At 41.4% G+C, this 26,618-nt stretch overlaps 1 protein-coding gene across 1 annotated transcript; it reads right to left on the bottom strand.

The window, feature by feature from the left end:
- Positions 1 to 5,576: 5,576 nt before the first annotated feature.
- On the bottom strand, positions 5,577 to 15,886 carry HIGD1A (HIG1 hypoxia inducible domain family member 1A). Its single transcript, XM_002925595.4, has 4 exons — positions 15,418 to 15,886; positions 9,800 to 9,914; positions 9,022 to 9,156; positions 5,577 to 8,140 (listed from the first exon to the last, which is right to left on the bottom strand). The coding sequence occupies exons 2-4, from the start codon at positions 9,894 to 9,896 to the stop codon at positions 8,091 to 8,093; spliced, it is 282 nt and encodes a 93-aa protein (XP_002925641.1). The 5' UTR covers positions 9,897 to 9,914; positions 15,418 to 15,886; the 3' UTR covers positions 5,577 to 8,090.
- Positions 15,887 to 26,618: the final 10,732 nt, after the last annotated feature.

The following is a 26,618-nucleotide window of genomic DNA, read 5'->3' as shown; positions in this document are numbered from 1 at the left end:
CAGCGAGAGAGGGAACACAAGCAGGGGGAGTGGGAGAGGAAAAAGCAGGCTCATAGCGGAGGAGCCTGATGTGGGGCTCGATCCCAGATCGCTGGGATCGCGCCCTGAGCTGAAGGCAGACGCTCAACCGCTGTGCCACCCAGGCGCCCCAAAGTTATGTTTTTTAAAACAAACAAGACTGTGAGGAATACATAGAAATATTAGAAAATTGTTATATTTGGGTGGTGGAATTATAGTGCTGTTTTTATTTTTGCATTTTAGGGGATTTTAAAAATAATGAATGTGGTTTATTTTCATCGTGGAAAACACTTGGTTTTTGTTTTGTTTTGTTTTGTTTTAAGACACTGCCCAACGTAAGTCACTACTATATTCAGGGCTATATGGAAGTGGGAGGCAAATTTCTATGAAAGGAGATCCAAGGAAGCTTTCCAAATATTTATCCAGGTCTTTATAATTTGAAAATGTCCAGACATCTCACAATTGCTTTTCTTTCTTTTTTCCTCATAAGGCATTCACTCCATAGACATTCACGAAGATGTGGCACCAGAGCACATTTTGCAATGTCAATCAAAATATTGACACTGATACACCTACCTTACTCGTGTTTTATTTGTATTCATGTTTGTGATGTATTTTGTCTTGCTCAATTTTACAAAAGGTGTAGGTTTTCATACCCACCACCACAGGCAGGACACTGAATACTTCATTCACCAGGAAGATCCCTCTTGAGCTTTTATAACCACACCCACATTTCTCCCCCACCTCCCAGCCCCTAAACCCTGGTAACCACTCATGTTTTCCTTTTCTAAAAATTGATGTAATTTCAAAAATTTTATATAAATATACAATATCTAACTTTTGGGGATCGATTTTTTTTTAACTTAGAGGAATTCTCTGAAAATTCATCCAAATTGTTGTGTATCAATAATTTGTTCCTTTTTATGCTGGGTATGCCAGTTTGTTCAACCATTTACCCAAAGACTTCTGGGTTGTTTCCAGTTTGGGGATATTATGAATAAAACTGATATGAACATTTATGTACAGTTTTTTGTGTGAACTTAAGTTCCATTTCTCTGGGATAAACGCTCAAGAGTGCAGTTGTATGGCAACTGCATGTTTAGTTCTGTAAGACACAGCCAACCTGTTTTCTAGTGTGGCTGTACCATTTTACATTTCCACCAGCAACTGTACATTGAGTGATCCAGTTTCTCCACATCCTTGCCAGTATTTGATATAATTACTATTTTGTGTTAGCCATTCCAATAGGTATGTAGTGACATCTCATTGTGGTTCTAATGTGCATGATGGGTAATGATATAGAGCGTTTTTTTCATGTGCTTATTTGCTGTCTATCCTCTTTGGTATTCATGTCTTTTGCCCCATATCTGTTGAGTTTTGAGAATTCTTTGTATATTCTAGATACCAGTCTTTTGTTGGATATGTAGCCTATAAAATATTTCCTTCCAATCTGTAGCTTGTCTTTTCGTTTTCTTCACATGGGCTTTCACAGAACAAAGGGTTTTGGTTTTGATGAAGTCCATTTTATCAATCTTTTATGGATCGTGCTTTTATAAGAACTCCTTGCCTAGCCCTGGGCCCCGAAGATTTTCCCTCTGATTTTCTAAAAGTGTTAGAGTTTTATGTCACGATTTACTTTGACATAATCTTTGTATGAAATGTAAAGTTTAGGTTGAGGTTCCCCCCCACCCTTTGGCTTGTGGATGTCCAATTGCTACAGCACCATTGTTGAAAGGTATCCTTCCTCCACTGAATTGCTTTTGAACCTTCATCAAAAATCAGTTGAGCAAACTCAACAACAAAACAAACAGCCTAATTTGAAAATAGGGAAAGGACTTGAATGGATTCCTCCAAAAAAGATACACAGATGGCCAATAAGCACATAGAAAGATGCTCAACATCACTACCCATTAGGGGAATACAAATCAAAACCACAATGAGATACCACTCCATATCCATTAGGATGACTATCAGAAAAATGGAAAATAACAAGTGTTGATCAGGATGTGGAAAAACTGGAACCCTTACGCTTTGCTAATGGGAATTTAAAATGGTGCAGCTGCTATAGAAAAGTCTGGCAGTTCCTCAAGAACTTAAACATAGAATTACCATATGATTCAGTATAGACCCAAAATACGAAAGCAAGAATTCAGACAGATATTCGTACACCAGTGTTCATAGCAGCACTATTCACAATAGTCCAAAGGCGGAAACAACCGATGAATGTCCACCAACAGATGAACGGATAAACAAAATGTGCTCTAGCCATACACTGGAGTATTATTTGGCCATAAAAAGGAATTCTGACATGCTACAATATGGATGAACCTTGCAAACATTATGCAAAAGTGAAATGAGCCAGACATAAAAGGACAAATATTGTATAATTCCACTTATATTAGGTACCTAGAATAGGCAAATTCATAGAAAGTAGAAGAGAGGTTGCCAGGGGGCAGGGGAAGAGGGAAATGGGATTTATTGAAGGGTATTAAGTTTCTCTTTGGGATGATGACAAAGTTCTGGAGGCAGATGGTGGTAACCGTTGCACAGCATTGTTAAGTGTACTTAGTGCCACTGAATTGTACACTTAAGAATGGTTAAAATGGTAAATTTTGTTATGTATATTTTATAATACAATAAAAAAAATCAGTTACACGGATTTGTGTGGACCTAACTGCTCATTTTCCGAATCCCTTAATTAGGTCCTTCCATAGCTCCAACTTAAAGTGGGACCTTTATTCATGCTTATTTATTTTTTAAAAGATGACCGTAAGGTCACCAAATAGATTTTCCCTCACTGAAATTATATGCAGTCTCCCACAAATAAATATAACATAAGCGGTCAGTGATCCCATTAGTACTATGAGAAACAAAACTGAATAAACCATCAGAGGAAAGAATACCTGGGTTTTAACTCTCTGACATTAGTCAAGTCACAAACCTCAACTTTCTTCTTAAAGTAACAGTAGTACTCTTATTACCATGATAATCAAATAGGTCATGAAAGTGTTTTGTAAGCTGTGAAATGCTCTTCAGGCATATTATTACATATTTTGCTGTTTTGCCTCAAAATAGAAGCAAGCTTTGCTGCAGCTTAAAACTAAGGCTCCATTTGGCTCTACATATTTCAGACCTCTCCACTTATGGACTTCAGCTTTGCAGGTCCAAAATCTAATTTGGTCATTATACCATAAATGTCTCTCAGGGCTAGACTTAACAGCAGTCATGGTATTACATGACTGACATGTAAACCAGAACACTAAGCCACTAGTTTACATTAGGGAATTGTGACCCATACCCAGAGCCCCTCCCTTCCCAGAATCAAATACCCCCAAAGCTAGAAGAGTCATCAGAAAGATATTCTGAGCATGGATTCAGAGCAAAAGAGGCAAACCGCCTTGAGATATTTTTGACCCAGTGTTAAGCCTTATAAAAGTATTCCTCATCACAATCAGGAACCCCCTTCTCCCATAGATTAAAAACTGTTTATTTTCTCCAGGGGCAAGATCCTTCTTGCTGGAAGGTGCTGAATACACCTGTCAGTTCTGCCTCTTAACTCACCATGGGTTTGGGCTTTCTTTGCTGGCTATCAGCCTCTCACAGACCCCTCCCAGTACACTTTGTGTTTTAGTGTAACAACATTTTGGCTACAGTCAAGTCTTATTTTATCCATGGTGCTATTTCATCTAAAATGTGTTTGTAGATATGCTGGTCTCACTCATCATATGTTCATCTTAATTAGAAAACTCAATGTTCTGCCAAGATTCAGTAGTCCTTAGTTCCAAGGGACCTCTCTGATGGATGAGATCTACCCTGGCTCTCCTCCAAGGCTTCAGCACAATGGACTGGTCAGATATTTTATAGTTTACCTCAAATTTCTCAATTTCACTCTTGGCTCATATCATGGTCTTTCAAAAACACTTGGATGAGTCACCTGGTCTCAGGAATTATTGGCTTCTCCCTGTTGATTAGGTCCCCAGTGCCTTGTGTACATACTAGTTTTTGATTTACCACCTTCCAGTAAAGACCATTTGTCTGAGGGAATTCCTTCATCTTTCTTCTCATAAAGGCCAAAACAAGTACTGAGAATTTTCATAAATGAAGAAATCTGAGGACAAACCAGCTATGGTACATTGGGAAAAAAACACTGGACTTGGGACCTGAATGGGGAATGAGTGCGTGTATATGTGTGATGGAAGGTGGAAATGAAGGTAAGAACAGGTATTTCTTGAACAGGTATTACTTTACGTACTTGCCTTCCCTTCCATCATGCAGTCTCTCCATGTGACCAAGGCTCTCTCTTTGTGCTCTGCCACTTTTCAATTGTATGGCCTCAAGGAAATTACAGCTTTCCTTGTTGATACAGTGTAATACGTATTTCAGCATTTTTGTGAAAAACTAGTAGAATAGAGTACTGAAGCATTACTATACAGCAAAGCAGTATTGTCATGGTGGAGCATGCATTTACACAACTCATTATGGGAAGATGTGAGAAAAGGGAAAGTTCACTGTGGCCTACAAGAGTTCAGAGAAGCTTTACTGAAAGTAGAATTTGGGGTGGGTCTTTATGGTGTGCACTTGAATTGTCTGGGAATGGGGAAAGGGAACATTCAGGAAACCAGTGGAGCATGAGCAAAGGTGTTGGGGGCAGTGGTGAGCACAGGGCTTTAGCACTGCTGGACTAGGTTGCAGAACAGGAAATAAAGGGCCTTCATTTAAAGTAGTAGCAACAGGCGGAAAAGGCCAAATTAAGAGAGACTGTTTCTGGCAGATTTACGGAGTGGTTTACCAATGATAACAACACAGGAAGAAGGAAACACATTCCTAAGAGTTTGAGCCCAGAGCGTGGCAGACGGAGATGGAGGGTGTCAGTGACAGAGATGGGTGAGCAACGAAGGGGAACCCCTGGAGAAGACAGTGAGTACAGTTATGTGTGGGCTGAGTTTAGGTTATTGGCATGAAAGGCAGGGTGGCATTTCCTCCTCACATTGTAAAATTTTAAGTCTGTGACACTTCAGTTACACTGGAGACAGGAAAAAAACCAAACACCATTATAAAAAAGCTCAGAATACTACAGAGGGGACCTGTTACTGGGTTCCTCTGAGGGGACCAAGTGGACACTGACCTCCAACCTAGAACCATTTATCACTGCTGAATGTAGGAAAAAGTTTTCTAATGTTTACCTTACTAAAAGTAAATTCTTTATTTCAAACAGGATCAGGTATACAAATAGTAATGGGCAGCTCTATTATTTGACACAGGAAAACTTTAAAATACCTTATATTCATTCAGCTTTGTTCTGGCCTAGTAGGTATGCTACAATGGTCTGTAGATTTACATGGAGATAGAGCCTAAATTCAAGTTCCTGAAACTCTCCAAGTAGCATTTCCTCATCTCTGAGGCAAGAGGCTTGCCCTACCTGACCAATTTTGGACTCCAAAATCCTGAGCTACTTTGAAAATTTCAGTTCCAACTCTTACCACCAGATGTCACTGTTGCTCATCAGACATAGGGGACTTCTGGGGACAGAATCATAAACGTAAAAAAACAAAACCTACTTATTCCAATTAATTAAACAAATATTTATTGAACATCTATATGAGCCAGGTACTAATGCCATGTGCTTTTGATGAAAAAGATCATGCCCTCAAAGAGACTAGAAGAAATCACACATCAACGCCCCAACAACATGTAACATTAAGCCGAGGAATCAAACTCTCAGTGAAAATCAACATACCATCTCACAGCTTCCTGAGGGATACCTTCTCTGACTCCAGCCCTGGGTTAAGTCCCCCCGCTGGATGTTACTGCTGCTACCTATATCTAGCATTCAACATGCTTTTTGTAATCACTTAATGGCAGCCTTCCCTGCCGGACTTGTCAGTTGTGAGGACAGAGCCCACGCATCAGCCCTGCTGCTTTCCCAAGCGTAGCACGGTACTGACGGCAGTAGCAGTCATTTGCTGAGTCTACTTCTGCATCAGATGCTACGCTAGGTCCTTACAGTCAACACCGCATTTCATCTTCCTAATGAACCTCGGCCACTGATACTGTCCCCATCTTACAGATGAGGAAACCATGGCTACTTAGCTAGTAGGTGGTAGAGCTGTGATCCCAGGACTAACAACATGTAATAGCACATCTACCTGAGCCACTTTTAAGAACTTCCATTATTTCATGCCAAGCTATTCATCCAGCTAATTTACCACTCTCTTCCTTGGAAGAGCAACCCCACCCTTAATTACAAAATGCTCACTGCCCTTTCAGCACTTCACTTGTGTTTGCCCTATCCTCTGGTATTGGTCTAGTCAGCTTTTTTCAAATGAGAATTTATTTAGTGTAACAGATTAATTACGTACTCACCTATTAGAACGATTTTCTGAAAATTGTTCCCAAATTTGTTCTACAGAAGGCTTATCCTTCATGAAGCAACTGTTAGGACTGCCTTCCAGGATCTCCTATCAGGTCTACTGGAACCTGAGAAAATAGTTCCTAGTAATAGCTTTTATTTTTAAAGCACTTTTCATAGACTCATATAATGACCTATAAGCTACATAGGACTGTAGAAATTACCTAGCTCAATCTCTCATATAGCTAAGATTGAGAAAACTCGGATTTGATCCAAGTTATACAGTCGGTGATGAGTCAAGACCATGCTGTAGCCTCTTGCCTAACTTTATTAATTTATGATAACTGCTGCCACTCCAGCATTAATTTCACAAAAGCCAACATTTCTAATACCTGTTGGTATCTACAACTTGACTCCCAAACCTATAACCCTCTCTAGCTCTGTGATCCTGGGTTAGATATTTACACTGTTCATGCCTCAGTCTCCTCCTCTGTTAAATAAGGATCATAGTTCCCACCTCTTAGGGTTGTTAGGAAATCTAAATGACATTATACATGAAAAGAACTTAGAATACTCAGTGGCACATAGTAAACACTCAATAGCTATTAACTATTATTCCTATTTGATAAATATTCTTTAAACTTAGTTCCTACCAAAGGTACAAAACATTCTCTCTTTTCTTGGAACTTAATTCTTGTGTTACTTTGAGGAATGATTGATTTTTTCCAAACTGAAATAAATACAAGGCAATTGATATGTTCACTTGCTTTACTAACACTGCATTTACTGTGTTATCACCATGGAATGTAAATTCAGATTAGACAAGAAAATTTCACAAGTGTAATAAAGCATTCTGGAGTATAGCAAAGTTTGTGTATAATGTCTGACCAAACCACCTTGCTGATAAATCATTAATCACTTCAACTATAAGTAATTTGTTAACATTTATGATTCTTACAGAGAAAATAAACAAACTTCATACATTTAAAAAGTGTTTTTCATTTAACCTTTGCATTAGTACTTAAAATACACATTTCTATTTCAAGATAGCATTTAAAAATTATTCTAATAGAAGCATAAATATAACTCTGCAATTACAAAAAAAAAAAACTAAACTGGGATTCACAGTTAAGTTATTCTCATGTTTACAAGTATGATTCTGAAATAAATACTACTTCTAAGCAGCTGTTATCGGCTTTTTAGGTTTGGTTTAAATACACGTATTTTCAGTTGTGGGGAAGCTTATAATTATTATATTCCATGCACTGTTCCGAAAGGGTTAAGAGCCAACCAGCCCTAAAAACTGAAGTACTCCATCAGTCTGCAAAACAGGCAGAAAAAAGTTAAACGGGATAACATAAAAAGCATGTGATGTTCTGCAGCAACTGGGAGTACTTTAGGATTGCCAAATTGTCCTCTTTATAACTGATTTTATCAGAAGAGTTTAAGAAGGAGCATATTTTACCACTATGAAGTACATTTAAAAGTGACATGTTTCTTTTGTGCTAATTTGACTCCCCTGAATGACCTAGCTAGTTAACTGGTCACTAGTAATTTGGTTACCAGGCAAATCAAGCCTCCAAGTAAGGAAGCCAATATTTAAATTACCATGTTATTGTCTGACCCATTCAAATGATTTATTTTCAACATAAACATATAAACTCAATATGAGATGCCTAACTAAAGCAAGCACCACCAACAAAACCAAGAAGCTTCTCTTCTTCTAAGGTTTAGGCTTTGCCCAGAATTCCTTATACATGGAATAGCCCATACCTAAAGAAAAAAAAAATTAATTAAGCATTTGATATTTTCCACGTTATTAAGAAAATTGAAAATAGTTCATAAAATAGCTAAAAGTAGCACCTTGCTAGCATGCAATATTTACAAGGGGAACTAGACCTTAGGCTGCTTATACTCTTGCCTTCTCAAACTACTTAAATTTCTGAAATTCTTTTTATATATAAGTAGCTCAAGGCTAGTATGACTAGTTCAGACTATTGAAATATTTGTTTTAAAGAACAATCAATATTTATCTTACAATTTTAAAAGGAGTCACTCTTGCTATGTAACAATAAGTAAAATCAACGAATAATAAAGCCAATAAAAGTGTAATATCTATATTTAAAAAATCTTTTCTGGGGCACCTGGGTGGCTTAGTCAGTTAAGCATCCGACTCTTGATTTTGGCTCAGGCCATGACCTCAGGGTCATGAGATCAAGCCCCGTGTTGGGCTCCGCATTGAGTGTGGAGGCTGCTTAAGATTCTCTCCCTGTCCCTCAGCCTGTCTCACCCCTTCCAGCTCTCTCTAAAAAAACAAATTTTTCCACCTTCAAAAATTCAATAAAATAGCAGTCATATGTCTCTCCCAGATATTGGATCTTACTACCAACTTTGTTACATATCTAGACTTCAATGAAATTATAAACTCTGTGATAGACAGAATTGCCTATTCTTTCTTTAAAACATAAATAAGATGTATCACAGACAGTAAAACTATGTCACTACTTGAACTATTTTTATTAATCCAATTTTTACGTGAAAATAAATATAAGTGACATTTCAAATGACTTCAAAGTCAGCTAAAAGAATCTACCTTGATTTATAAAATCTATTAATGGGAATTACAAACTTGAAAATTTCCTCGAAGAACCTACCGAGAGTCATTGCTCCCACAACAAAGCCTTGGGCGGCCACACGCATGTGAATCAGGTGAACAGACATTTTAGTATTTCCCCTGCTCTTCAATTTATATAATCCATATGCAACGATTGCTGCAAACCCTGCCATTCCTGTAAAACAAATAGTCACAAGTATGTCATATGCATGGCGTCAGGGAACCAAGATGACTTTACTATCAATCAATGTACTTCTACTATTTTTACAAAGATGATTTATTGAGACCATTAATTAACTAACATACGAACTGAGTTTTTAATTTTCCCCTCAAAACCAAAAATCCATAATCGACAGCAAACAGTAGCAGATTCAGAAAGTTAAGATCATCTTCAAAACATAGGCTGTGGAGCCAGTAGGGTGCTTTGAGAGTGTCAAGGGAACTCTTCCTCAGTCCTACTTCCTTCCCTGAAGGGAATCAGTTAACATAGCAGAGACTGTATTAACCATAACTGTGAGTGTAAGCTTTTTTTTTTTTGAGTCTTGTTGAGTCCTTCTAGCAAATCACTGAGACTTAGGGTGGTTGTGGGGTTCCCCAACACATTCACTGAAATAAGAGTCCATAAACAAAGGCTGAAGACACACAGAAGAATTTTTATATAGAATTGTATCAAGCAAATCTCACGTATTTCAACAACACATGAACAAAATATATGAAACAAATGCTTTCAGGATGTGCTTAATAAACGAGTTGACCACACTTCTACTGATTTAAAGCTTACAACAGACTGATTATTAGGACATCAAAGTCAAACTTACCAATGGGAACAAATGGTGCCTCTTTAGCTTTTCGGATAAGTTTAGATCCCTGATCTTCATCATATGAAGAAAGAGAAACATCTGTGCTGGTTGACATAGTGGCTGAAGAATCCTCCTGAAAGAGAATTTCCAGGAGATTCTACAATTAAAGCATCTAGAACACTGAATGGTTAGATGTACTTAAAATACTCCTGGTTTCCACATAAAAACCTGGTATGTTGTCCATGAAGTTTAAGAAGTACTTTTTAGAAATTAACTGTGTTTTTAACCCATCGCTACCTTTAGGAAGAGTTGTATTTATTCCCCCCTATTATTTTGATGTTTATCCCATACAACCAAGTCCTTTTTTTAAAATTTATTTATGTTTAAGTAGGCTCCACACCCAGCATAGACCCTAACATGGGGCTTGAACTCACAACCCTGAGATCAAGACCTGAGCTTAACCAACTGATCTCCTGGGGCACCCCAACCAATTCCTTTTTAGCACCACATCGCTGATAACAGCAAAAGTTTCTTTTTTTTTTTTAATTGAAATAACTCCCCCCCATGAAACCATGTTTTTTTTTTTTAATTTATTTTTATTTTATTTATTTTTATTTATTTATTTTTTTGACAGAGAGAGACAGCCAGCGAGAGAGGGAACACAGGCAGGGGGAGTGGGAGAGGAAGAAGCAGGCTCCCAGCGGAGGAGCCTGATGTGGGGCTCGATCCCAGGATCTGGGATCACGCCCTGAGCTGAAGGCAGACGCTTAACGACTGAGCCACCCAGGCGCCCCTAACTGAAATAACTTTTGTCAATTAAAATAGTAGCCATTGATTTTCTGGCTATTTTCACCCTTACTCAATTTTACTTAACAATTTCACTCAAACCAAACCAATACTTCTTACTGCCTCTTCAAAACACACTGAATCTAAGTGTAGTTTTTACTGGTTACAACTGAGACTGACTTATTGACTCCAACGTGCTCATGGCTTCAGTTCTCACCTTTGAACAGTTTCCAACCTATTACACTAATTTCTATTATTGATGGTGGCTGTTTTGGGAAAAGACTACAGCTGTTCTGAATAACCAAAATTTCTACTTAGCTCATTATTTACTTCTTTATAAGGATAAAGCTTTTATTGGGGCACCTAGGTGGCTCAGGTCATGATCTCAAGGTCCTGAGACTGAGCCCCACACTGGGCTCTCTGCTCAGTCAGCAGCAAGCCTGCTTCTCCCTCTCCCTCTGTGATCTCTCTCGCTTTCTCTCAAATAAATAAAATCTTTAAAAAAAAAAAGAAAGAAAAAGTGTTTAAATACTATTGCTAGAAATGCCTCTTTTTAAGCATAATTTATGTTCAATTGAACATAATATAGCCTTTTAGGTTTTTTTTTCTTTTACTTAGGGTTACCATTTTTAACATCACTGCAGCAAAAAAAATCTGAACAACCCTCAGGGTCTTCTTAATGAATATCTCCTAAGCTTCCGCTCTACTTTCCCTTACATACATTACATTCCCTGGACCTCCCTCTTAAAATTCTCTACATTCCTTTATAGAGAACAAAGGCTTCATTCTCCCTTTTTCAGTCATCTCCCTTTACACAGGAAACTATTTAATAGGTGTTTCATCACAATGAGAAAATAATAAATTCAGTTTCACCTTAATCACAATAAATATGTATATACTTCTTTCTTCACTAAGCTGATTTAAACCGCCCGTAAATGTTACCCGGAGATAAAAGAAGGGAGTCAAACATAGTATGTTAAGTGTACAAGTCTGATTAGTGTCAGTTACAATAAATTCAAAAGTCAACTGCCCATCCCACCACCCATATAACATCTTACCTTCACTTCTGGGTTTTTCATGCACATCATGCGTCATACTCCCTTCAATAATAACTCTCATTCAATACTCTATTCCAGGGTTGTTAGTAGTAGGTAAGACCCTCAAAGAAAATTCAACTCTAGAGGGAGGTGTAGTGCTTAGTTTGAAAATTGAAATCATCCTTCCGAGCTCCCATCCTCATTGGGAAGAATCCAATCCTGTCATCTGACAAAGAAAACCTTAATCCAGAGGAGTTGTGCAGCATTGCACAGCTCAGTAAGAGGAACTCAGACTAGAACTAGTCTTTCTCTTCTTTTTTTTTTGTACTCCATTACTTGTTAACTGAATAAACCCCTACTTACTAAGCTTTTATTAAATACAAGGTTCAACAAGTTTTAAGTTCAGGACGCTCATTATATATGTGAAGAGTTAAAACAAACACTGAAATAATTAATAGTTAAAAATTCGATCTTTTTTTAAAAAGGGACAGGATGGATAGAGTATGATTACTTGCAAGACCCTAAGAAAGAATGACAACTGAATTTAGAGTGTGGTATCTTTTAGCTAAAGTAGGTTTGGGAACTTTCACAGAGAAATATTTGAGACTGGCCTTCAAGAAACCACAAAAATGGACTAGATGGAGAGATTAAACATTATATTTTAAGCTAGTATATGCTTATTTGTTGCTTTCAAAACTAACCATAACATAAGCTTTTCAAAGTCATGAGGGTTTATCACAGATCCTCCTTCCACCTTTCTTGCCAATGAACCCCACAATCCTATCACATTAAATTTCTTAAAGATGTTCTCTATACTTCAGAGCCTTGTACTAGCTGATTTCTCTGCCTAACACTTTTCCTCCCTTTTCATCTCCTTCAGATATTCTTTTTCCTAGCTAACCCCTCTCATTTTTCAGGTTCTTATCTTGATTAACTTTCACTGGAAGTCTCCTTTGACTTTCTAAGTTTATGATCATTGCTTCGATTATGCAGTCCTATAGGACCCCATGCTTTCTCTAAAATAATTCTTTCTTATAAATGCCTGTTGAATTGTTTCTCTTGCTAGAATCCTTGAAGTTAGCAGGCTATACATGCCCTGCTTGTATCTATCTCCATTGCCTGGCATGATATTTTGCATGTAGTAAGCGTACCACAAAACATTTATTGAATAAATTTGAAAATAATATATTTCAACAATTAAAATTATTCTCAGTTAATTTAGGAAAATTTAGTGAAAAGAATAACAAGGATACACATTTGTAGAGTTTAATTGGTCACTAAGAAAAATGCCAAACTGTATGTACCTAAGTACTTATTTAATTCTTATATTCAGGAAAGAAGAAATGATAACTTGAGTAGGTATTGGTTCCTTGCAACCACAGGAGACAAAACTATTATATAAAACAATCCACTTTTAAAAACTAGCACCTTCTTTTGCAGATATATGCATGTTTTCTTCCTTTGCCTTAATTATTCTAAACTAAGAAGTCATTTGGGAATTACCTTTAAAAACAAAGTCAGTGGTCTTTCATCTAATCTCTCACATCTGGATCAGTATAATTATTCAACAGGTCAATGGGGCAAGAGTTTTTTCTCCCTCCTTCAGGAAGGAAGGGGATGTCAGTCTCTCTACTATATATAAAAGAAGAAAACCACTCATCTCCATTCCTCACCTAGGATACAGACTCTGAAGTTTGTATGGGTAGGACATTTGATCTGGTTTTCAGAAAGTTAATCCTTCGGGTAAGAATAAAGGTGTAGAGGAAACCATGTAGTCATTGTTTGCTTTCAGTGACTAATGATAACCTGTCTCTGTTCGAGAATACCTTGTGGCACATTTAAAGGTAAAATTAATAAAGAAGAAAATAAAAAGTCCCACACTCACATCACAGATTTATTATACTATACTTCAAATTATATTTTATACCTAATATACTATATATTCATAACACTCCTTGCATATAAAATTTTGACAATTCTCTTCCTAATTACCACTGAAAATTTCCCAAGTATTCATGATTTACAGCCACACAAATCGAAAATGGCTAACTTTTAAAGTATCAGGATCAATAACTATGAATCATATAATTTGAGAATAACAACCCAGACAATTAATCCATGCTAGCAGCCTAGTTTTACAGACGGAAAAAGGTTATATGAATTGTTCAACATCAAGAATATATCTCTGACAGGGGAGGATTAGAACCCAGATCTCCTGATACAGTCCAGAGTTCTTCCACTTGACAGTATACCACCAAAGCATCAAGCTTATGATGCTGGTAATATATTTAATCTGAGAGATATTAAAATCCAGTCCTTAACAGAAGCCTGCATTTCTTTCAAATGTAAAAAATATGCAAGTCATGCCTAAAATTAAATGGAACTTTCTTCCCCAGGGACTTAACTTACCCACCAATTTCAACTGTGCTTTGAATAGATCTTTTTCACTAGGACCACTTCTAGATTTTCCTTTAATTTTCTCATCTGCCCATAGCAATTGACCCAGATCTCTGTCAAAAAGTTGAACATGTACAAAAAGAGGCACCAGTGACTAGATGATATTCAAAGCCAGTTTGAAAACACTAATTATTCTCTAAACTTAGTAAGACACTACTGCAGACCTTTCCAAATGTATGGGAACCTAGAAAAAAGGTCAGGGAAGATAAGCTGCCCAGCCTGAGGTGATCTAACGGACTGAAGGTATCTTCAGAGCCTGTCATTTTGGTCACAGGACTACTAACAACAAGGGCTTCAAATTTTGATTTTCCATCAGTCACCTGTCAGCTTGTTTAAAATGGCTGCAAACGCCCCACCCTGGAGATTCTGATTCAGAGGGTAAGGGGCAGGGCCCAAGGAATCTGTATTTCAAGAGGCCCCCTTCGATTGATTCTCGGGCACAAGGAAGAGATGCCCTGGAATTCGGGACTCAAACTTGTATGTCATGCTGGGGCCTGGTGCCACTTCAATCTGTCTGAACTTTTCCATCCAAACCGGTCAAACTCGAAAGTGCCTGGGTACTTCTGGAAGCATAAATCCTGCGCTGGGGATTACCCCCCACAGGGAACTAGCTGCAGCCCACACCCATGATATTAAGAGAGAAAGGCGAGTAACACTGACGAATCATTTCACCTTCCCCCAATTCTAAACCCGCGCTCTATTTTCTAATCTCTAACTGACGGGCTTAGCTTTCAGGAAGAAATTTAAATCCCGTCGCAGATGCTTTATACAGGGCCTGAGGCCTTCTTACCTTCTTAGGGTAGGAGAGTGTCGCCCAGGGTGGGAGGAAACACCGGGTCGTGGAGAAGAGTAAGGTCGTGTGGTTTTACGCCCTCAACCTTTCGAACCTCCCCACACCCTCTCCTCCCATGACCTTGTCCGGGCTCCAAGGCCGGAGCGCTCGCCCTCCCAACCCCTCCTCACCCACGGCGCGGGCCCGCTCTCCCGAAGGCTCCCTGCTCCGGGTATTATGTGCGCTACCGGCTCCCTGAGGTCGGCCCCAGACCTCCACAGCTCTCTCATTACTGCCCCCTCCGCGAGTCTTCCCTCACGGCCACGATCACTCCACAAGCTTCTACCTCATCCCCTCACCCGACAGGCCATTAGACGCCCCCAGCTTTCCCTGAACCCACGAGGTCGGGCCCGAGACCCGCCAATTCCACCTCGCCCCTTCAACCCGGGCATCGCCCCCCTCCTCCCAGCCCCGCGACCCCACCACTCCCAAGGAGCTCTCGGCCCAGCCAAGGGCTGCCCCACTTCTTCCTGACCCATGGTCCGGTGTCCTCCGCTCCCACGACTCCCTCAAGCTCCACTTACCTACAAAGACAAGACTTAGGCTCCAACTGGTTTCTGGCTCTCGCCCGCGCTCGCCGTCCAGCCGGCTTCTTCTTGTCCCGCCCACACCTGGCCCTGGCCAATCAGAAGCCAGCGGCCGGCAGGCGAGGGTCTCTGTGGGTGCGTGCGTGCGTGCGTGCGGTGGGTAGGGCGGGTCCCGGATTGGCTGGGAAGACGCGCGCGGGCGGTGGCTCCCGCATCCCCGGCGCTCGCGTAGGGATCTCGTCTTGGGTGAGAGTTCGCCGTCCGGACCTCGCGCCAGCGCTCTTCAGCGCCCGTAGCTCCTAGCCGGGCGGAACCTCGAATTTCTCTCGCCTTTTTCCCCCCGTGCAGCGGCGGCTAACAGCGAACGTTGTGTTCCGTGCGCGGGCGGGGCCGAGCGTGAGGGGTTTCGACCGCAGCCAGTCCTTGGGAGGCTCGGGGGAGGACGTTCCTGCCTTCAGGGGCGCCGGCGGCGGTGCGGCGACGGAGCGCTCGTTCCGTTCCGCCCCCCTGGTGGTGACGTGCTGCCACGAACGTGTGCTGTCGGGCCTCTCCCGGAGCCTTTCTTGGGAGTTTACATTGTGGTGAGGGGCAGCCATTAGTCGTAAGCACGGAGTCGCTAGAGGAGACCTCACCCAGAACGGGGAGGTTTCTTTGAGGAAAGCAGTGTCAGCGGCCCCTGGTGACAGTGAACTTCCGGAGACAGAGCCCCTAGCTTGTTCGTATGATAGATAATCAGCATGGCGAACTGATGCAAAGCATCGACGACTGTGCCGTAGGGAATTTGTGCGACCAAATTTGAATCCCTTAGTAGAACCGCGAACCGTGGCATATTGCCGATACTGTATCACACAGGTAGGAACTAAGTGCCATGGACTTCGGATTTTGAAAATCTTTTGTCTCATGATTAAGACACACGTAGGAAATATTCATGCTATGGAAGATGAGTTAAAAACCCCGTACCTTGATTATATGGTATGCTTTCAGCTACTTGAAGGCCCATATTTTGGTTCATGCCCATTTCTCCCAGAACACTGTCTTTGAGCTCAGAAGGAACCCAGTGAGGTTAAATGAAAAGACATAACCGATGAAGTAATTGGAGGGCTGCAAAAATAAGTAGGGATAATCAGGGACTTCTTTAGGATCATTAAAACGACAAAAGAGCTGGAGAGACTTGACCATGAAGGCAAGTCATTAAGTCCTGTGATTCTGGAAATTCAAAGGCTGACAGCAGTAGGGAGCATATTCATTCCTGAAGGGGTTTTATATAAATCAAAATAACATTAGCTAATTTGCTCATTTCCAGAGAATGAGATTTGGGATCAGGGAAACTTGAGTGTTAAACCAGGGTGGCCACGTAGTAGTCATGAGGGAGGCCTTTACTTCTCAAAACTTCAATTTCTTCATTTGTAAAATGGAGATAAAAGTGGTGCTGGTTAATGAGGAAATACACGTGGCGTGTTAACACAGTGCCTGGCTTGAAAAGTGATTTAAAAGTGCTATTGCTTTTAAAAAAATTACTGTGCTGTGAATTGTATGGAAAGAGGCGGACCCCGCCCTATTTGTGTGAGAAATTACGTCTTTCTGATCGGTATATAGAAACCAAAATCTTGGCAAATGATAATGATAAATATCTGAAACAATCAGATCATGTAGAAGATTCTTAATTTTTTTTAAATTTTATTTATTTATCTGGCAGAGAGAACACAGAAGCAGGGGGAGGGACAGAGGGAGAGGAGAAGCAGGCTCTCCACTGAGCAGGGAGCCTGACATGTGGCTCGATCCCAGGACCCTGGGATCATGACCTGAGCCAAAGGCAGATGCTTAACCTAGTGAGCCACGAAGGCACCCCTTAGTTAAGCCTTTTTAGGTAGTTGGAAGCAGGGCTGGTATTCAGTACCCACATGCTCCTTCATCCCAGCTGTCAATTTATAATCTTATATAATCTATATAACTAAAAAGATTGCCTTATTTTTACGATCTGTATTTGCACAGATATGGAACTAGGCTATAAAAAAACAATTGATTACAGGAAGCAAAAGCTTTCTGTTTATCATGAGCAAATAGCTCTTTCCATCAGAAGGATAAACATGATTTTCTCCCTGGGCTCCCTCCCTAGCTGCTTCCTGGCACTTGATACAATGTTGAGTACCATGGTTATATGTGAACATTGGGTTGCCAGCGCCGTGGCAGCAGAGCCTCTGTTACAGGGATCTTTGTATCGCCCACAGCGCTAGCCTAGTGGTGTCCTGCACATAGGAGGCCTCCAGTAAGTACTGGCTGAATGACTCAAGGTTGTCTCTTGGCAGAGGTGAGTACATGAGTTCAGTGACACGGGCTGCATTTCAGCCACTGGGGCTGCAGTAGCCACGTGGCGGAGCCTGTGGGCTCCTGTGGCTTCTAAATTTTCTTGGTCACCCACCCTTTACACAGTCGTCCTATCGCAGCCCCCCTCCCTTCTCCCCTACTCTGCCTTGGATGCTGATTGCCTCTCTGCTTCCCCTCACTCTGTCTCTCTCTAGACAATGATTTAGGGGTATTTTTACAGTCTCCTAGTTCTCTGAGAATGAGGTGCCTCTTCTGGGAGGCACTGCCATCCTCAGTGGCACTGCAAATAGGTTTTTGTTGACTGATCTCCAGGCTCTCCAAGTCATTTCGCCCTCAACCCTGATTACAAGGCACCATCTGTTTGCCTCGATGGCTTAATGAATCGAGGGCTCATAAATGTAGCTGATACCTGAAATGATCCAAATCACAGTGAGGACAGGTTAATGGTCTCCATCAGAGATGATGGACAATTACTTTTATTGCTTTGCAGAAAAATGGATATGCAAACAGACACTTCACCCACATTGCTGGCCCTGAGTTACTCTCCCTATGCTGATGCTTTTGCTCAGGGACAGGAGCCTGCCTGCCCTGTTTCAGGAGACACAGGAAAAGAAAGATTATCTGTCTGAACCAAGTTCACTCTGAATCAGCAGTCAAGTGCTAGCCATCATAGTCCTTCTGCTAGTTTGGTTTATGAGGGTCAGAAGAATTTTTCAAACACGAAGAATATGAAAATAACCATTAAAAACGTGAGCTAGTAACCTTGGCCTTTTGCTTAGTGTAATACGGCTGATCAGAGTGAAATCCCTTGCAGTGAGACAGCTGATTTTGGCATGTGTACTATGCAGTGATTTCTCTAGAAATTGAGTGGCCTGTTAAGTAGTTTTAAAAGATTTCTTACCACTTCTGGCTAATTTGTTCTTACAGTGAGCTGAGATCTGGAATCCTTGTGATCCATGGCTACAGTGAGTGAATTGTCTCTGACCTTTGCATTACCTGCAAGTATCTCACATCAGAAGCAAGCAGAACCACATGCAGCTGCCCAGAGAGCCTGCTCTACTCTGACACATGCTCAGTGCCTACCGTTCTCTAGGCACACTCGACACAGTGTGCACTGGGCACATTCATGTCTCTGATCATGAAGACGGCTCTATCACATGAATATTGTTTTACCCATTTTACACATGAGGAACCCGAGGATCAGCATAATAAGTAACTTTCTAGAGTTTCCACTGGGGCAGAGGCAGGATTTGAACCCAGTCCTGTTTAGCTCATGCTCTTTCTGGAATGCTCCATTGCCTTCCAATGCTTTTTTTCCCTGCCTGTTCTTATTCTCTGTCTCACCTTCTGTTTCCCTGTCAGAATCCTTATCAATCACAAGTGTTTTTTGGAATATAAAAATATATGTGTGTGGGCACCTGGGTGGCTCAGTCGGTTGAGTGCCTGCCTTCAGCTTGGGTCATGATCTTAGGGTCCTGGGATGGAGCCCCGAGTTGGGCTGTCTCCTCAGTGTGGAGTCTGCTTCTCCCTCTCACTCTCCCTCTGTGCTCTCTCTCAAATAAATGAATGAATAAAATCTTTAAAATATATATATATATGTGTGTGTGTTTATATGTACACAAACACAATGTGTTTTCATATCTATATGTCTATATAGTTAGATGTAGGTATTTATAGACAGATATAGATACAAATATATAGATATAAATAAACAAAATGAGGAAAGATAAACCCCTCAAATGTTAATGGTCATTTTATCTGAGTAGTAAAATTGTGATTTTCATTTTTTTCTTCATGTTTTTCTGTACTTCTCAAACTAAATATTACTGTGATCAGGAAGCAGTTCTTTAAATCTTTCATATCCTTTCAAGTTCATATGCTTGCTGTCTTTATGAGTAAAATCTTTCCCAGTCTCCAGGCTGATGCTACCTCTTCCTCTTTTGAAACACACTCCTTTTCCTCAGCAATTTGTATTGTCTTGGGGGCATTTTTAGCATTTTGCTTATTCTGTGTAACCTCAGTTTCCCAGGGCCCACAAACTCAGAGGGGAAGAGTCAGGGAGGCACAGCTAATGATAAAAATGGTGATTAACAGACTAATTGTTGTTCTAGTCTGCACCCATCACGAAAGCTGGAATCTTCCCGCTGTATCCATCGTGTCCCAGACTTTGGTCTCTTCCCATCCCTGCGGTCTTGGCCATGTCTCCTCCACACTGCTGTTTCTGTGACATGAGTCAGCCCTCATGCTCAGTCTGCTGTTTGTGTGTGATGCTGTCCCCTCTCCTATCAGTCAGTACCAGGCTAGGCCCCATTATTCCATCATGCCTCACACGGGCCTGGCTATGCCTCTACTCTCCATCCCTTTGCTAAAGTGGGACCGTCTCTTCCCACCCAGGTTATACTTTTTAAGTTATCCCTCTTCCCCTCATTTTCCTAATCTCTGATAAAACCTATTGCATGACGACTCATGTTTTCCTGCTTTTTAACGTACCTCCTCCCCTGTCCCCTTGCTTATAAGAACTTGCACTAGAATTAGGTCAGGGGTCAGAGTAATCTGGCCCAATCCTTCCCTCTCAGTCAGGGGCTCCAGACAGAAGGGTGCACAACTGCTCTCTCTTGTCTGGGAAATCAGGGTGTGATTTCATTCTATAATTTATTCAAGTGTCTCTCTCCTGGGTAGCTTGTTAGCCTTCATCTCAGCAGTCATTTCCTTTCTAGGCAGGCCTGGCTGCGGCTCCCAGGACTAGAAGCTGGTGGCCTGCTCTCACGGGCCACGCCTGAGCAGATGAGCACAACCGACCCTGCTTGGGCTGTCAGTCCACTGTGTCTTCTTCTAAGCCTCTCAGTTAGCTTCTAAGACCCTTAGAGAGGAGCCGAGGACCATTCAACCTTGTACACTCTGAAGCAGCTAGCATGGTTGCATAGGATGGCAAGAGCTCCATTAACTCTTGTGGAATGAATTACTGAAGTCTGTTGAATTTTGTGCTCTGCTTTTCTCGTTTATTATCACAGCAAACAAATAAGGGTGGTTAGTCGTACTTTGTTCTATATTAAGCATATCACACTGATTCTGATTCTGTGATTTATTTGAGTTTTAAAACATTGAGGTATAATTCACACACTCCAAAATTCACCCCTTTAAAGTTTGCAGTTTAGTGGTTTCTTATATAGTCACGTATAACTGTCATCACATCACTGCTATCTGATTCCAGAACAACATTCCGTCATGCCAAATGTGGGTGACATTCTTTATCACTCCCTGTTACCTTCTCTACCCTAGACCCCTCCAATAACCACCAGTCTATTTTCTTTCTCTATAGATTTACCTGTTCTGGACATTTTATAAAAATGGAATCCTAGGACATGTGGACTTTTGTGTCTGGTTTCTTTCACTTAGCACAGTGTTTTCAAGGTTCATACATGTCGTAGCATGAATAGGTGTTTCATTACTTTTTAATGGCTAAATAATAGTCCACCGCATGGATATTCCACATTTTTGTTTATCCATTCATCAACTGATGAACATTTGTGTTGTTTCTTCTTTCTGGCTATTATAAAGTTATTGGGAACACTCGTGTACATGTTTTTTCCTTGGAACATATGATTTGAATTTTGGGGGGTATATGCCTAGGTGGATCATATGGTAACTTTATGTTTAACTTTTTAAGGAACTACCAAGTTGTTTTCTAAAGTACCTGCATCATTCACGTTCCCAGAAGCAATGAGGGTTCCAGTTTCTCCACATCTATACCAACACATGTTATCGTCTTTTGATTATAATTATCCCAGTGGGTATGAAGTGGTATCTCATTGTGGTTTTGATTTGCATTTCCCTGATGGCTAATAGTGTTGAGTTTCTTTTCGTGTGTTCATTGGTCATTTGATATTTTGGGGGGGAAATGTCTATCTAGTTTACTGCATGTTTTTCTCATGTGTTAGAAGGTAGGAGAAGAACGTAAAGTATCCTCCAGATTGATACTGGTAATTTGTGCCCTTCCCATACCAGCAAAAGGCCTATGTAATCTATTTGCCAGTGAGACACAGGGCACATAATCTTCCCAGTATGCCCAGGGATATTGGCACAACAGCCCTTGCCTGAATTGGCATTGGGGCCAATTTGTCAACACCTTGTAAGTGGGAATATTTAAAATGCAAATGTAATCTTTTTATTCTTTCCCAAGTAGTTTGGGGACCTCAATGCCCTGATTTACATTGGACCCATCCTACTGCATCAGACAGAGTCAACTTTCCCTCCAGCAGAAGGGCTCTTCCCGGGGCAAGTGTGTCTGCTTCATGATTGCCTGGCAATGTAGGTGGGAAGTGAGCAGACATGTGCCATACTTGGACAGCTGCATCAGGTTTAGTGCATACATCCCAAATATCTTTGCTGAGGTCTGCTCCCCACAGGGCTCTATTTAATATAGCTCAGCTTCCTTTGTGCCATTGCAGCATCCATGTTGTCAACCCTTTCCACACTGCCCAGCTGTCAGTAGCCAAATCACAAAACAGTGGACATGGGTTGATGTGTCAACACAATCTGTAACACTCTCAACTCTGCCCACTGACTACTTTGTTTAGTTCTTCAAACCAAAGTACGTTAGAATCTAGTTGGATGGCAGAGGAACGCCTAATAGGCAGGTTTCCTTGGCATCTGCCATCAGTATACCATGTGTCCTCTGTAGGTGAGCCTACCGCTTCCTTTGTTTGGGGGAGGGGAGGCATAATGTCAGCAACTTCTGGAAGTTGGGCTGAGTTGACATAAGTGACTGGCCCTTGTAATAAGTGCAGTTCATGAGATACTGGGCTGGGTTTGTAAGCGCTCCTGTGCTGTGGGTAAGTGTGCCATTTTTGTAAGGGGCTTACCTGGGGACAGGCACTCTTATGTTTGCTGAACATGTCCTTAATCCCTCCTCCTATCAGCAGAGAGGTTGATATCACCACCAGCAGGTCAGCAGTCAGTCCTTCGCTGTGTTGTGGTGCAGGATAGACAGCTAATAGTTGTTTCTCGATGGGACTATATCTGGTTTCTTTTAAATTTCTTGAGACTTGTTTTATGGCCTAACGTGGTCTGTCCTGGAGAATGCTCCACGTGCACTTGAGAAGAATGTGCATTCCGCGGTCATTGAGTGGAGTGTTCTACTTACCTGAATTTTTAGTTATTCACTTTTCACCTGTTAAAACACAAATCATCCTTTGAGTCCCAGGTCCAAAGGATCTCGTCTGTCAAGTCTTCCTTAATACCTCCAACCAGCTAAAAATGTACAGTTTCCTTGTTTGAACTTCCGTCACCCATAACCGTGGTATATGGGTAGGCCAACACCCATAACAGTGTTGTAAATTCTGTTAGTACAAGTCAATCTTGCTAAACTCTGATGTTTGGGTGTTTTTGATTTTGTGTGTGTGTGTGTGTGTGTGTGTGTGTGTGTGTGTAGGGACCATGTCTTAACTGTATCTCCCTATCCCTGAAACCTTACTTCTAATAGTAACTTTAAAGCATGCCATTGAAAGGATTAAACAATATGGTGACTATTAAACTGTTAAATGCCGAGCTCTAGGCTATATACTGTAGAGATTAGAGCAGAAGAAATGCAGTGTGCTCTGCCTCTGGAGAACCTGAAGCTTAGTTAAGAAGACTGCATCTACACGAGAAACCTTTAACACAGGATCTGACCAAATGCTGAGATGAGGGTTCTAGGCTCTTTGTCTCTCTCCACGCATGGGAAAGAGTCTCATAGAGTTTTGAGATTGGAACAATCATCAGGACTGCTGATTTCCAGCTTTCGGTCAGTGTGGAATCCTCTGGCAGCTGGTCATCCAACTTAGACGTGCCTCCACTTAGATACTCTCATCCACAGGGAGAGGCCCCCACACTCTCCATTCAGGGCTTGATGACGGTTGTTTGCCAACTTTGGGCAGTGAGAGAAAATCAGATTGGTTATTAGCTAGGTGTATGCATCTTTCAATCTTTGACATAAAAGAAACTGCAAGTCTGAAAGAATGCATGTAAAGTCAACAAGGAAAGGAAAGAGCTCTAGTCGAAAGCTTGAATCCCAGTGGGAGGATACTTACATGCTAATTTAGCTAAGGAAAGTCAGATCAAGTTCATCCTGAGAGGATCACTTCTAGGGGGAGCAAAATGAATTTTTTTTAACGATTTTATTTATTTATTTATTTGACAGAGGGAGAGACAGCCAGTGCGAGAGGAACACAAGCAGGGGGAGTGGGAGAGGAAGATGCAGGCTCCCAGGGGAGCAGGGAGCCCGATAGGAGGCTGGATCACAGGACTCCGGGATCATGCCCTGAGCCGAAGGCAGACGCTTAATGACTGAGCCACCCAGGTGCCCCAAAATAAATTATTTTGAGGCCTGTTATCCTCCTAGATCCCATATGTATGTGAATGTTCTGGGAAGGTCTGAGGGTATGAGATTTGTAGAGGTGGATTCATTCCACATACCGGTTAGACATTTTATTCTATCTAATTCAGGATAAAGACTGATAATTTCTGTGGCTAAGCTGATACTCCTGGAGGTTTCTTGTCAGGAATGCAGTGTGATAAAGAAGGTTTTCAAGCCAGAATGTAAAACTCTTCTCTAGTAATATTTGAAAATAGAATTCTGTTAGGAGATAAAAGTATATTATGAAGTATAATACTTGCAATTTTAGCAGAGCAAGTTGAATAAAGCAGGAGGATAATACAAGGGCTGGCCTACAGTTGTATATAATAGTGGACAAAATGAATGGTACTTTATATCACAGTCATGGTCCCATTGATTGACAGCCCCTGAACCATCTGATGTTGGAGAGTTAGAGAAGGAACAGAGCAGGGTAACAGACGTGGACAGGACTGAAGAGAAGAGATGAGGTCAGTGAGAGGGCCATAGAGGTTGGATGTTAAAGATACGCTACTTGATCAATGCAAAGTGCCCTGAAAGCTGTGAACCTGGGCTTTGGTAGAGCCAACACACAGGAAAACTGCTGTCTCTGGGTCCGCCTAGGTGTGTCAGGAGTCTTTACAGCTTTCAAACAGATTAGCTCACTAGGTGCAAATAAATCACCCACATGACTCCTTGTGCTCCAGGGAATAGCTCCTATTGGATTGATGACTAAGGCAATCTGTCTGTGACTTATGAAATTCTCTTCCCAAGGAGGTCAGGGGAGAAAATGGGTGTGGTGAGCCAGGAATGATGGGCAATTCTGGGTGAGCCAGAGTGAGTCACCTTCCCTAGTGCTAATATCAGCCACCAGGCCAAAGGCTTTTGCCTCTTCTGCTCATTCTCTTCACCTTTTCCCCAAATCCTGACCCTGTCAGCTCTTCTGATATGGCCCTGGAGCTGGAACAGCTCTAACTTTATAGATAGGGACCCTGAGGCCCAGAGAGAAGGGATTTGCCCTAATTCCCATAGCACATGGATTTCAGAGTTGAGAGTAGAGGGCCTCCTGACTACCAGCCCCTTGCACTCTGTCTGCCACCACGTGACTTTCCTCTTTGAGGCTTTTCCCCATTGTGCCAACTGAGGGACAAAAAGGACACAGGACATGGCAGAAACTTGAAGGGGTTATCCCTCAACCATAAAGTGCCCCATGGAACAGGAGGAGTTTGGGAGCAGAGGCTCATCTTCTGTGACCCTATGCTCAAGAAAAAAGCTGGTTGCAAGTCACATTTTCTAAAATGTAAACTCTGGAAAAAAAATAAATAAATGAAAAATAAAAAAATAAAACGTAAACTCTGAGCTAAAAACTGATGCTTTCATTGATCTCTAATATTTTTCTGAACTCTTGGGATCTCTTTTCAAATTTTTGTTTTCAGCACTCCCTCTTTTTTTTTTTTTAAGATTTATTTATTTATTTATTTGACAGAGATAGAGACAGCCAGCGAGAGAGGGAACAAGCAGGGGGAGTGGGAGAGGAAGAAGCAGGCTCATAGTGGAGGAGCCTGATGTGGGGCCCGATCCCATAACGCCGGGATCACGCCCTGAGCCGAAGGCAGACGCCCAACCGCTGTGCCACCCAGGCGCCCCAGCACTCCCTCTTTTTAAATAACATTTTTAAAACATAATTTTTTTATTCAGATATAATTAACATACAGTGTTATATTAGCTTCAGGTGTACAGTATAGTGATTCAACACTTCTATACTAACTGCTCATCGTAAGTGTACTCTTAATCCCCTTCACCTGTTTCACCCATCCTCCCACCCCTCTCCCTTCTGGCGACCACCCATTCTTTGTATTCAAGTTTTTAGAAGTTTGGTATCTCACAACAAGGTCCATATTTCTCTCCCCTGATAAATGTCATCTTTCCTGCCTGAATGTCCCAAGGCCTCTTCCTCCAGTGACCACAGAGCAACCCTGGAGGGGCCTTAGGTTGAATCCAGTATCAGGGGAAGCATGTAATTTCCATACATAAAGAATTGGAGGTGCTGGTCTCAGCCAGAGTGAGACCAGCACTCCTCCTCCTTTTTGCAGCGTGGTCCCTACAAAATCTTGCTTTTAAATCTTTTCTCTACCCCTTTCCCCCAACAATCTGGCATAGTCAACAAGGTATGGAGCAACACAAACTCCAAGAGGAGCAGAGGTGTCAGGCAGGATGAAGCAAGTACCCACTAGAGAGACCCCTTCATGTCTTACTGTCATGTCCTCCTCTCGGCCTCTCGGAGCCTTGCAGTCCTGGGGATGCTGCATCTAAGTTCCATCTCTGGGCTGGGTTCTTTTCAGAAAGGCATTGTTGTTTCAGGCAAGCATCATAAGCTCAACCTGACTATGCGTCTGCTTGACTATCTGTGTGGCCTTTGTTTACCCTTCAGCTCTCAGACTCCTCAAAATCAGGTGTACCAATTTTTCCTGAGGCTACATAATTGTTCTATGGATGCTCTTGT

The sequence above is a fragment of the Ailuropoda melanoleuca genome, chromosome 6 (assembly GCF_002007445.2).
Source record: "Ailuropoda melanoleuca isolate Jingjing chromosome 6, ASM200744v2, whole genome shotgun sequence".
In the NCBI taxonomy this organism is placed as follows: domain Eukaryota; kingdom Metazoa; phylum Chordata; class Mammalia; order Carnivora; family Ursidae; genus Ailuropoda; species Ailuropoda melanoleuca.
The sequence above is the reverse complement of the archived record's forward strand: the minus strand, read 5'-3'. Positions and strand labels throughout refer to the sequence as shown.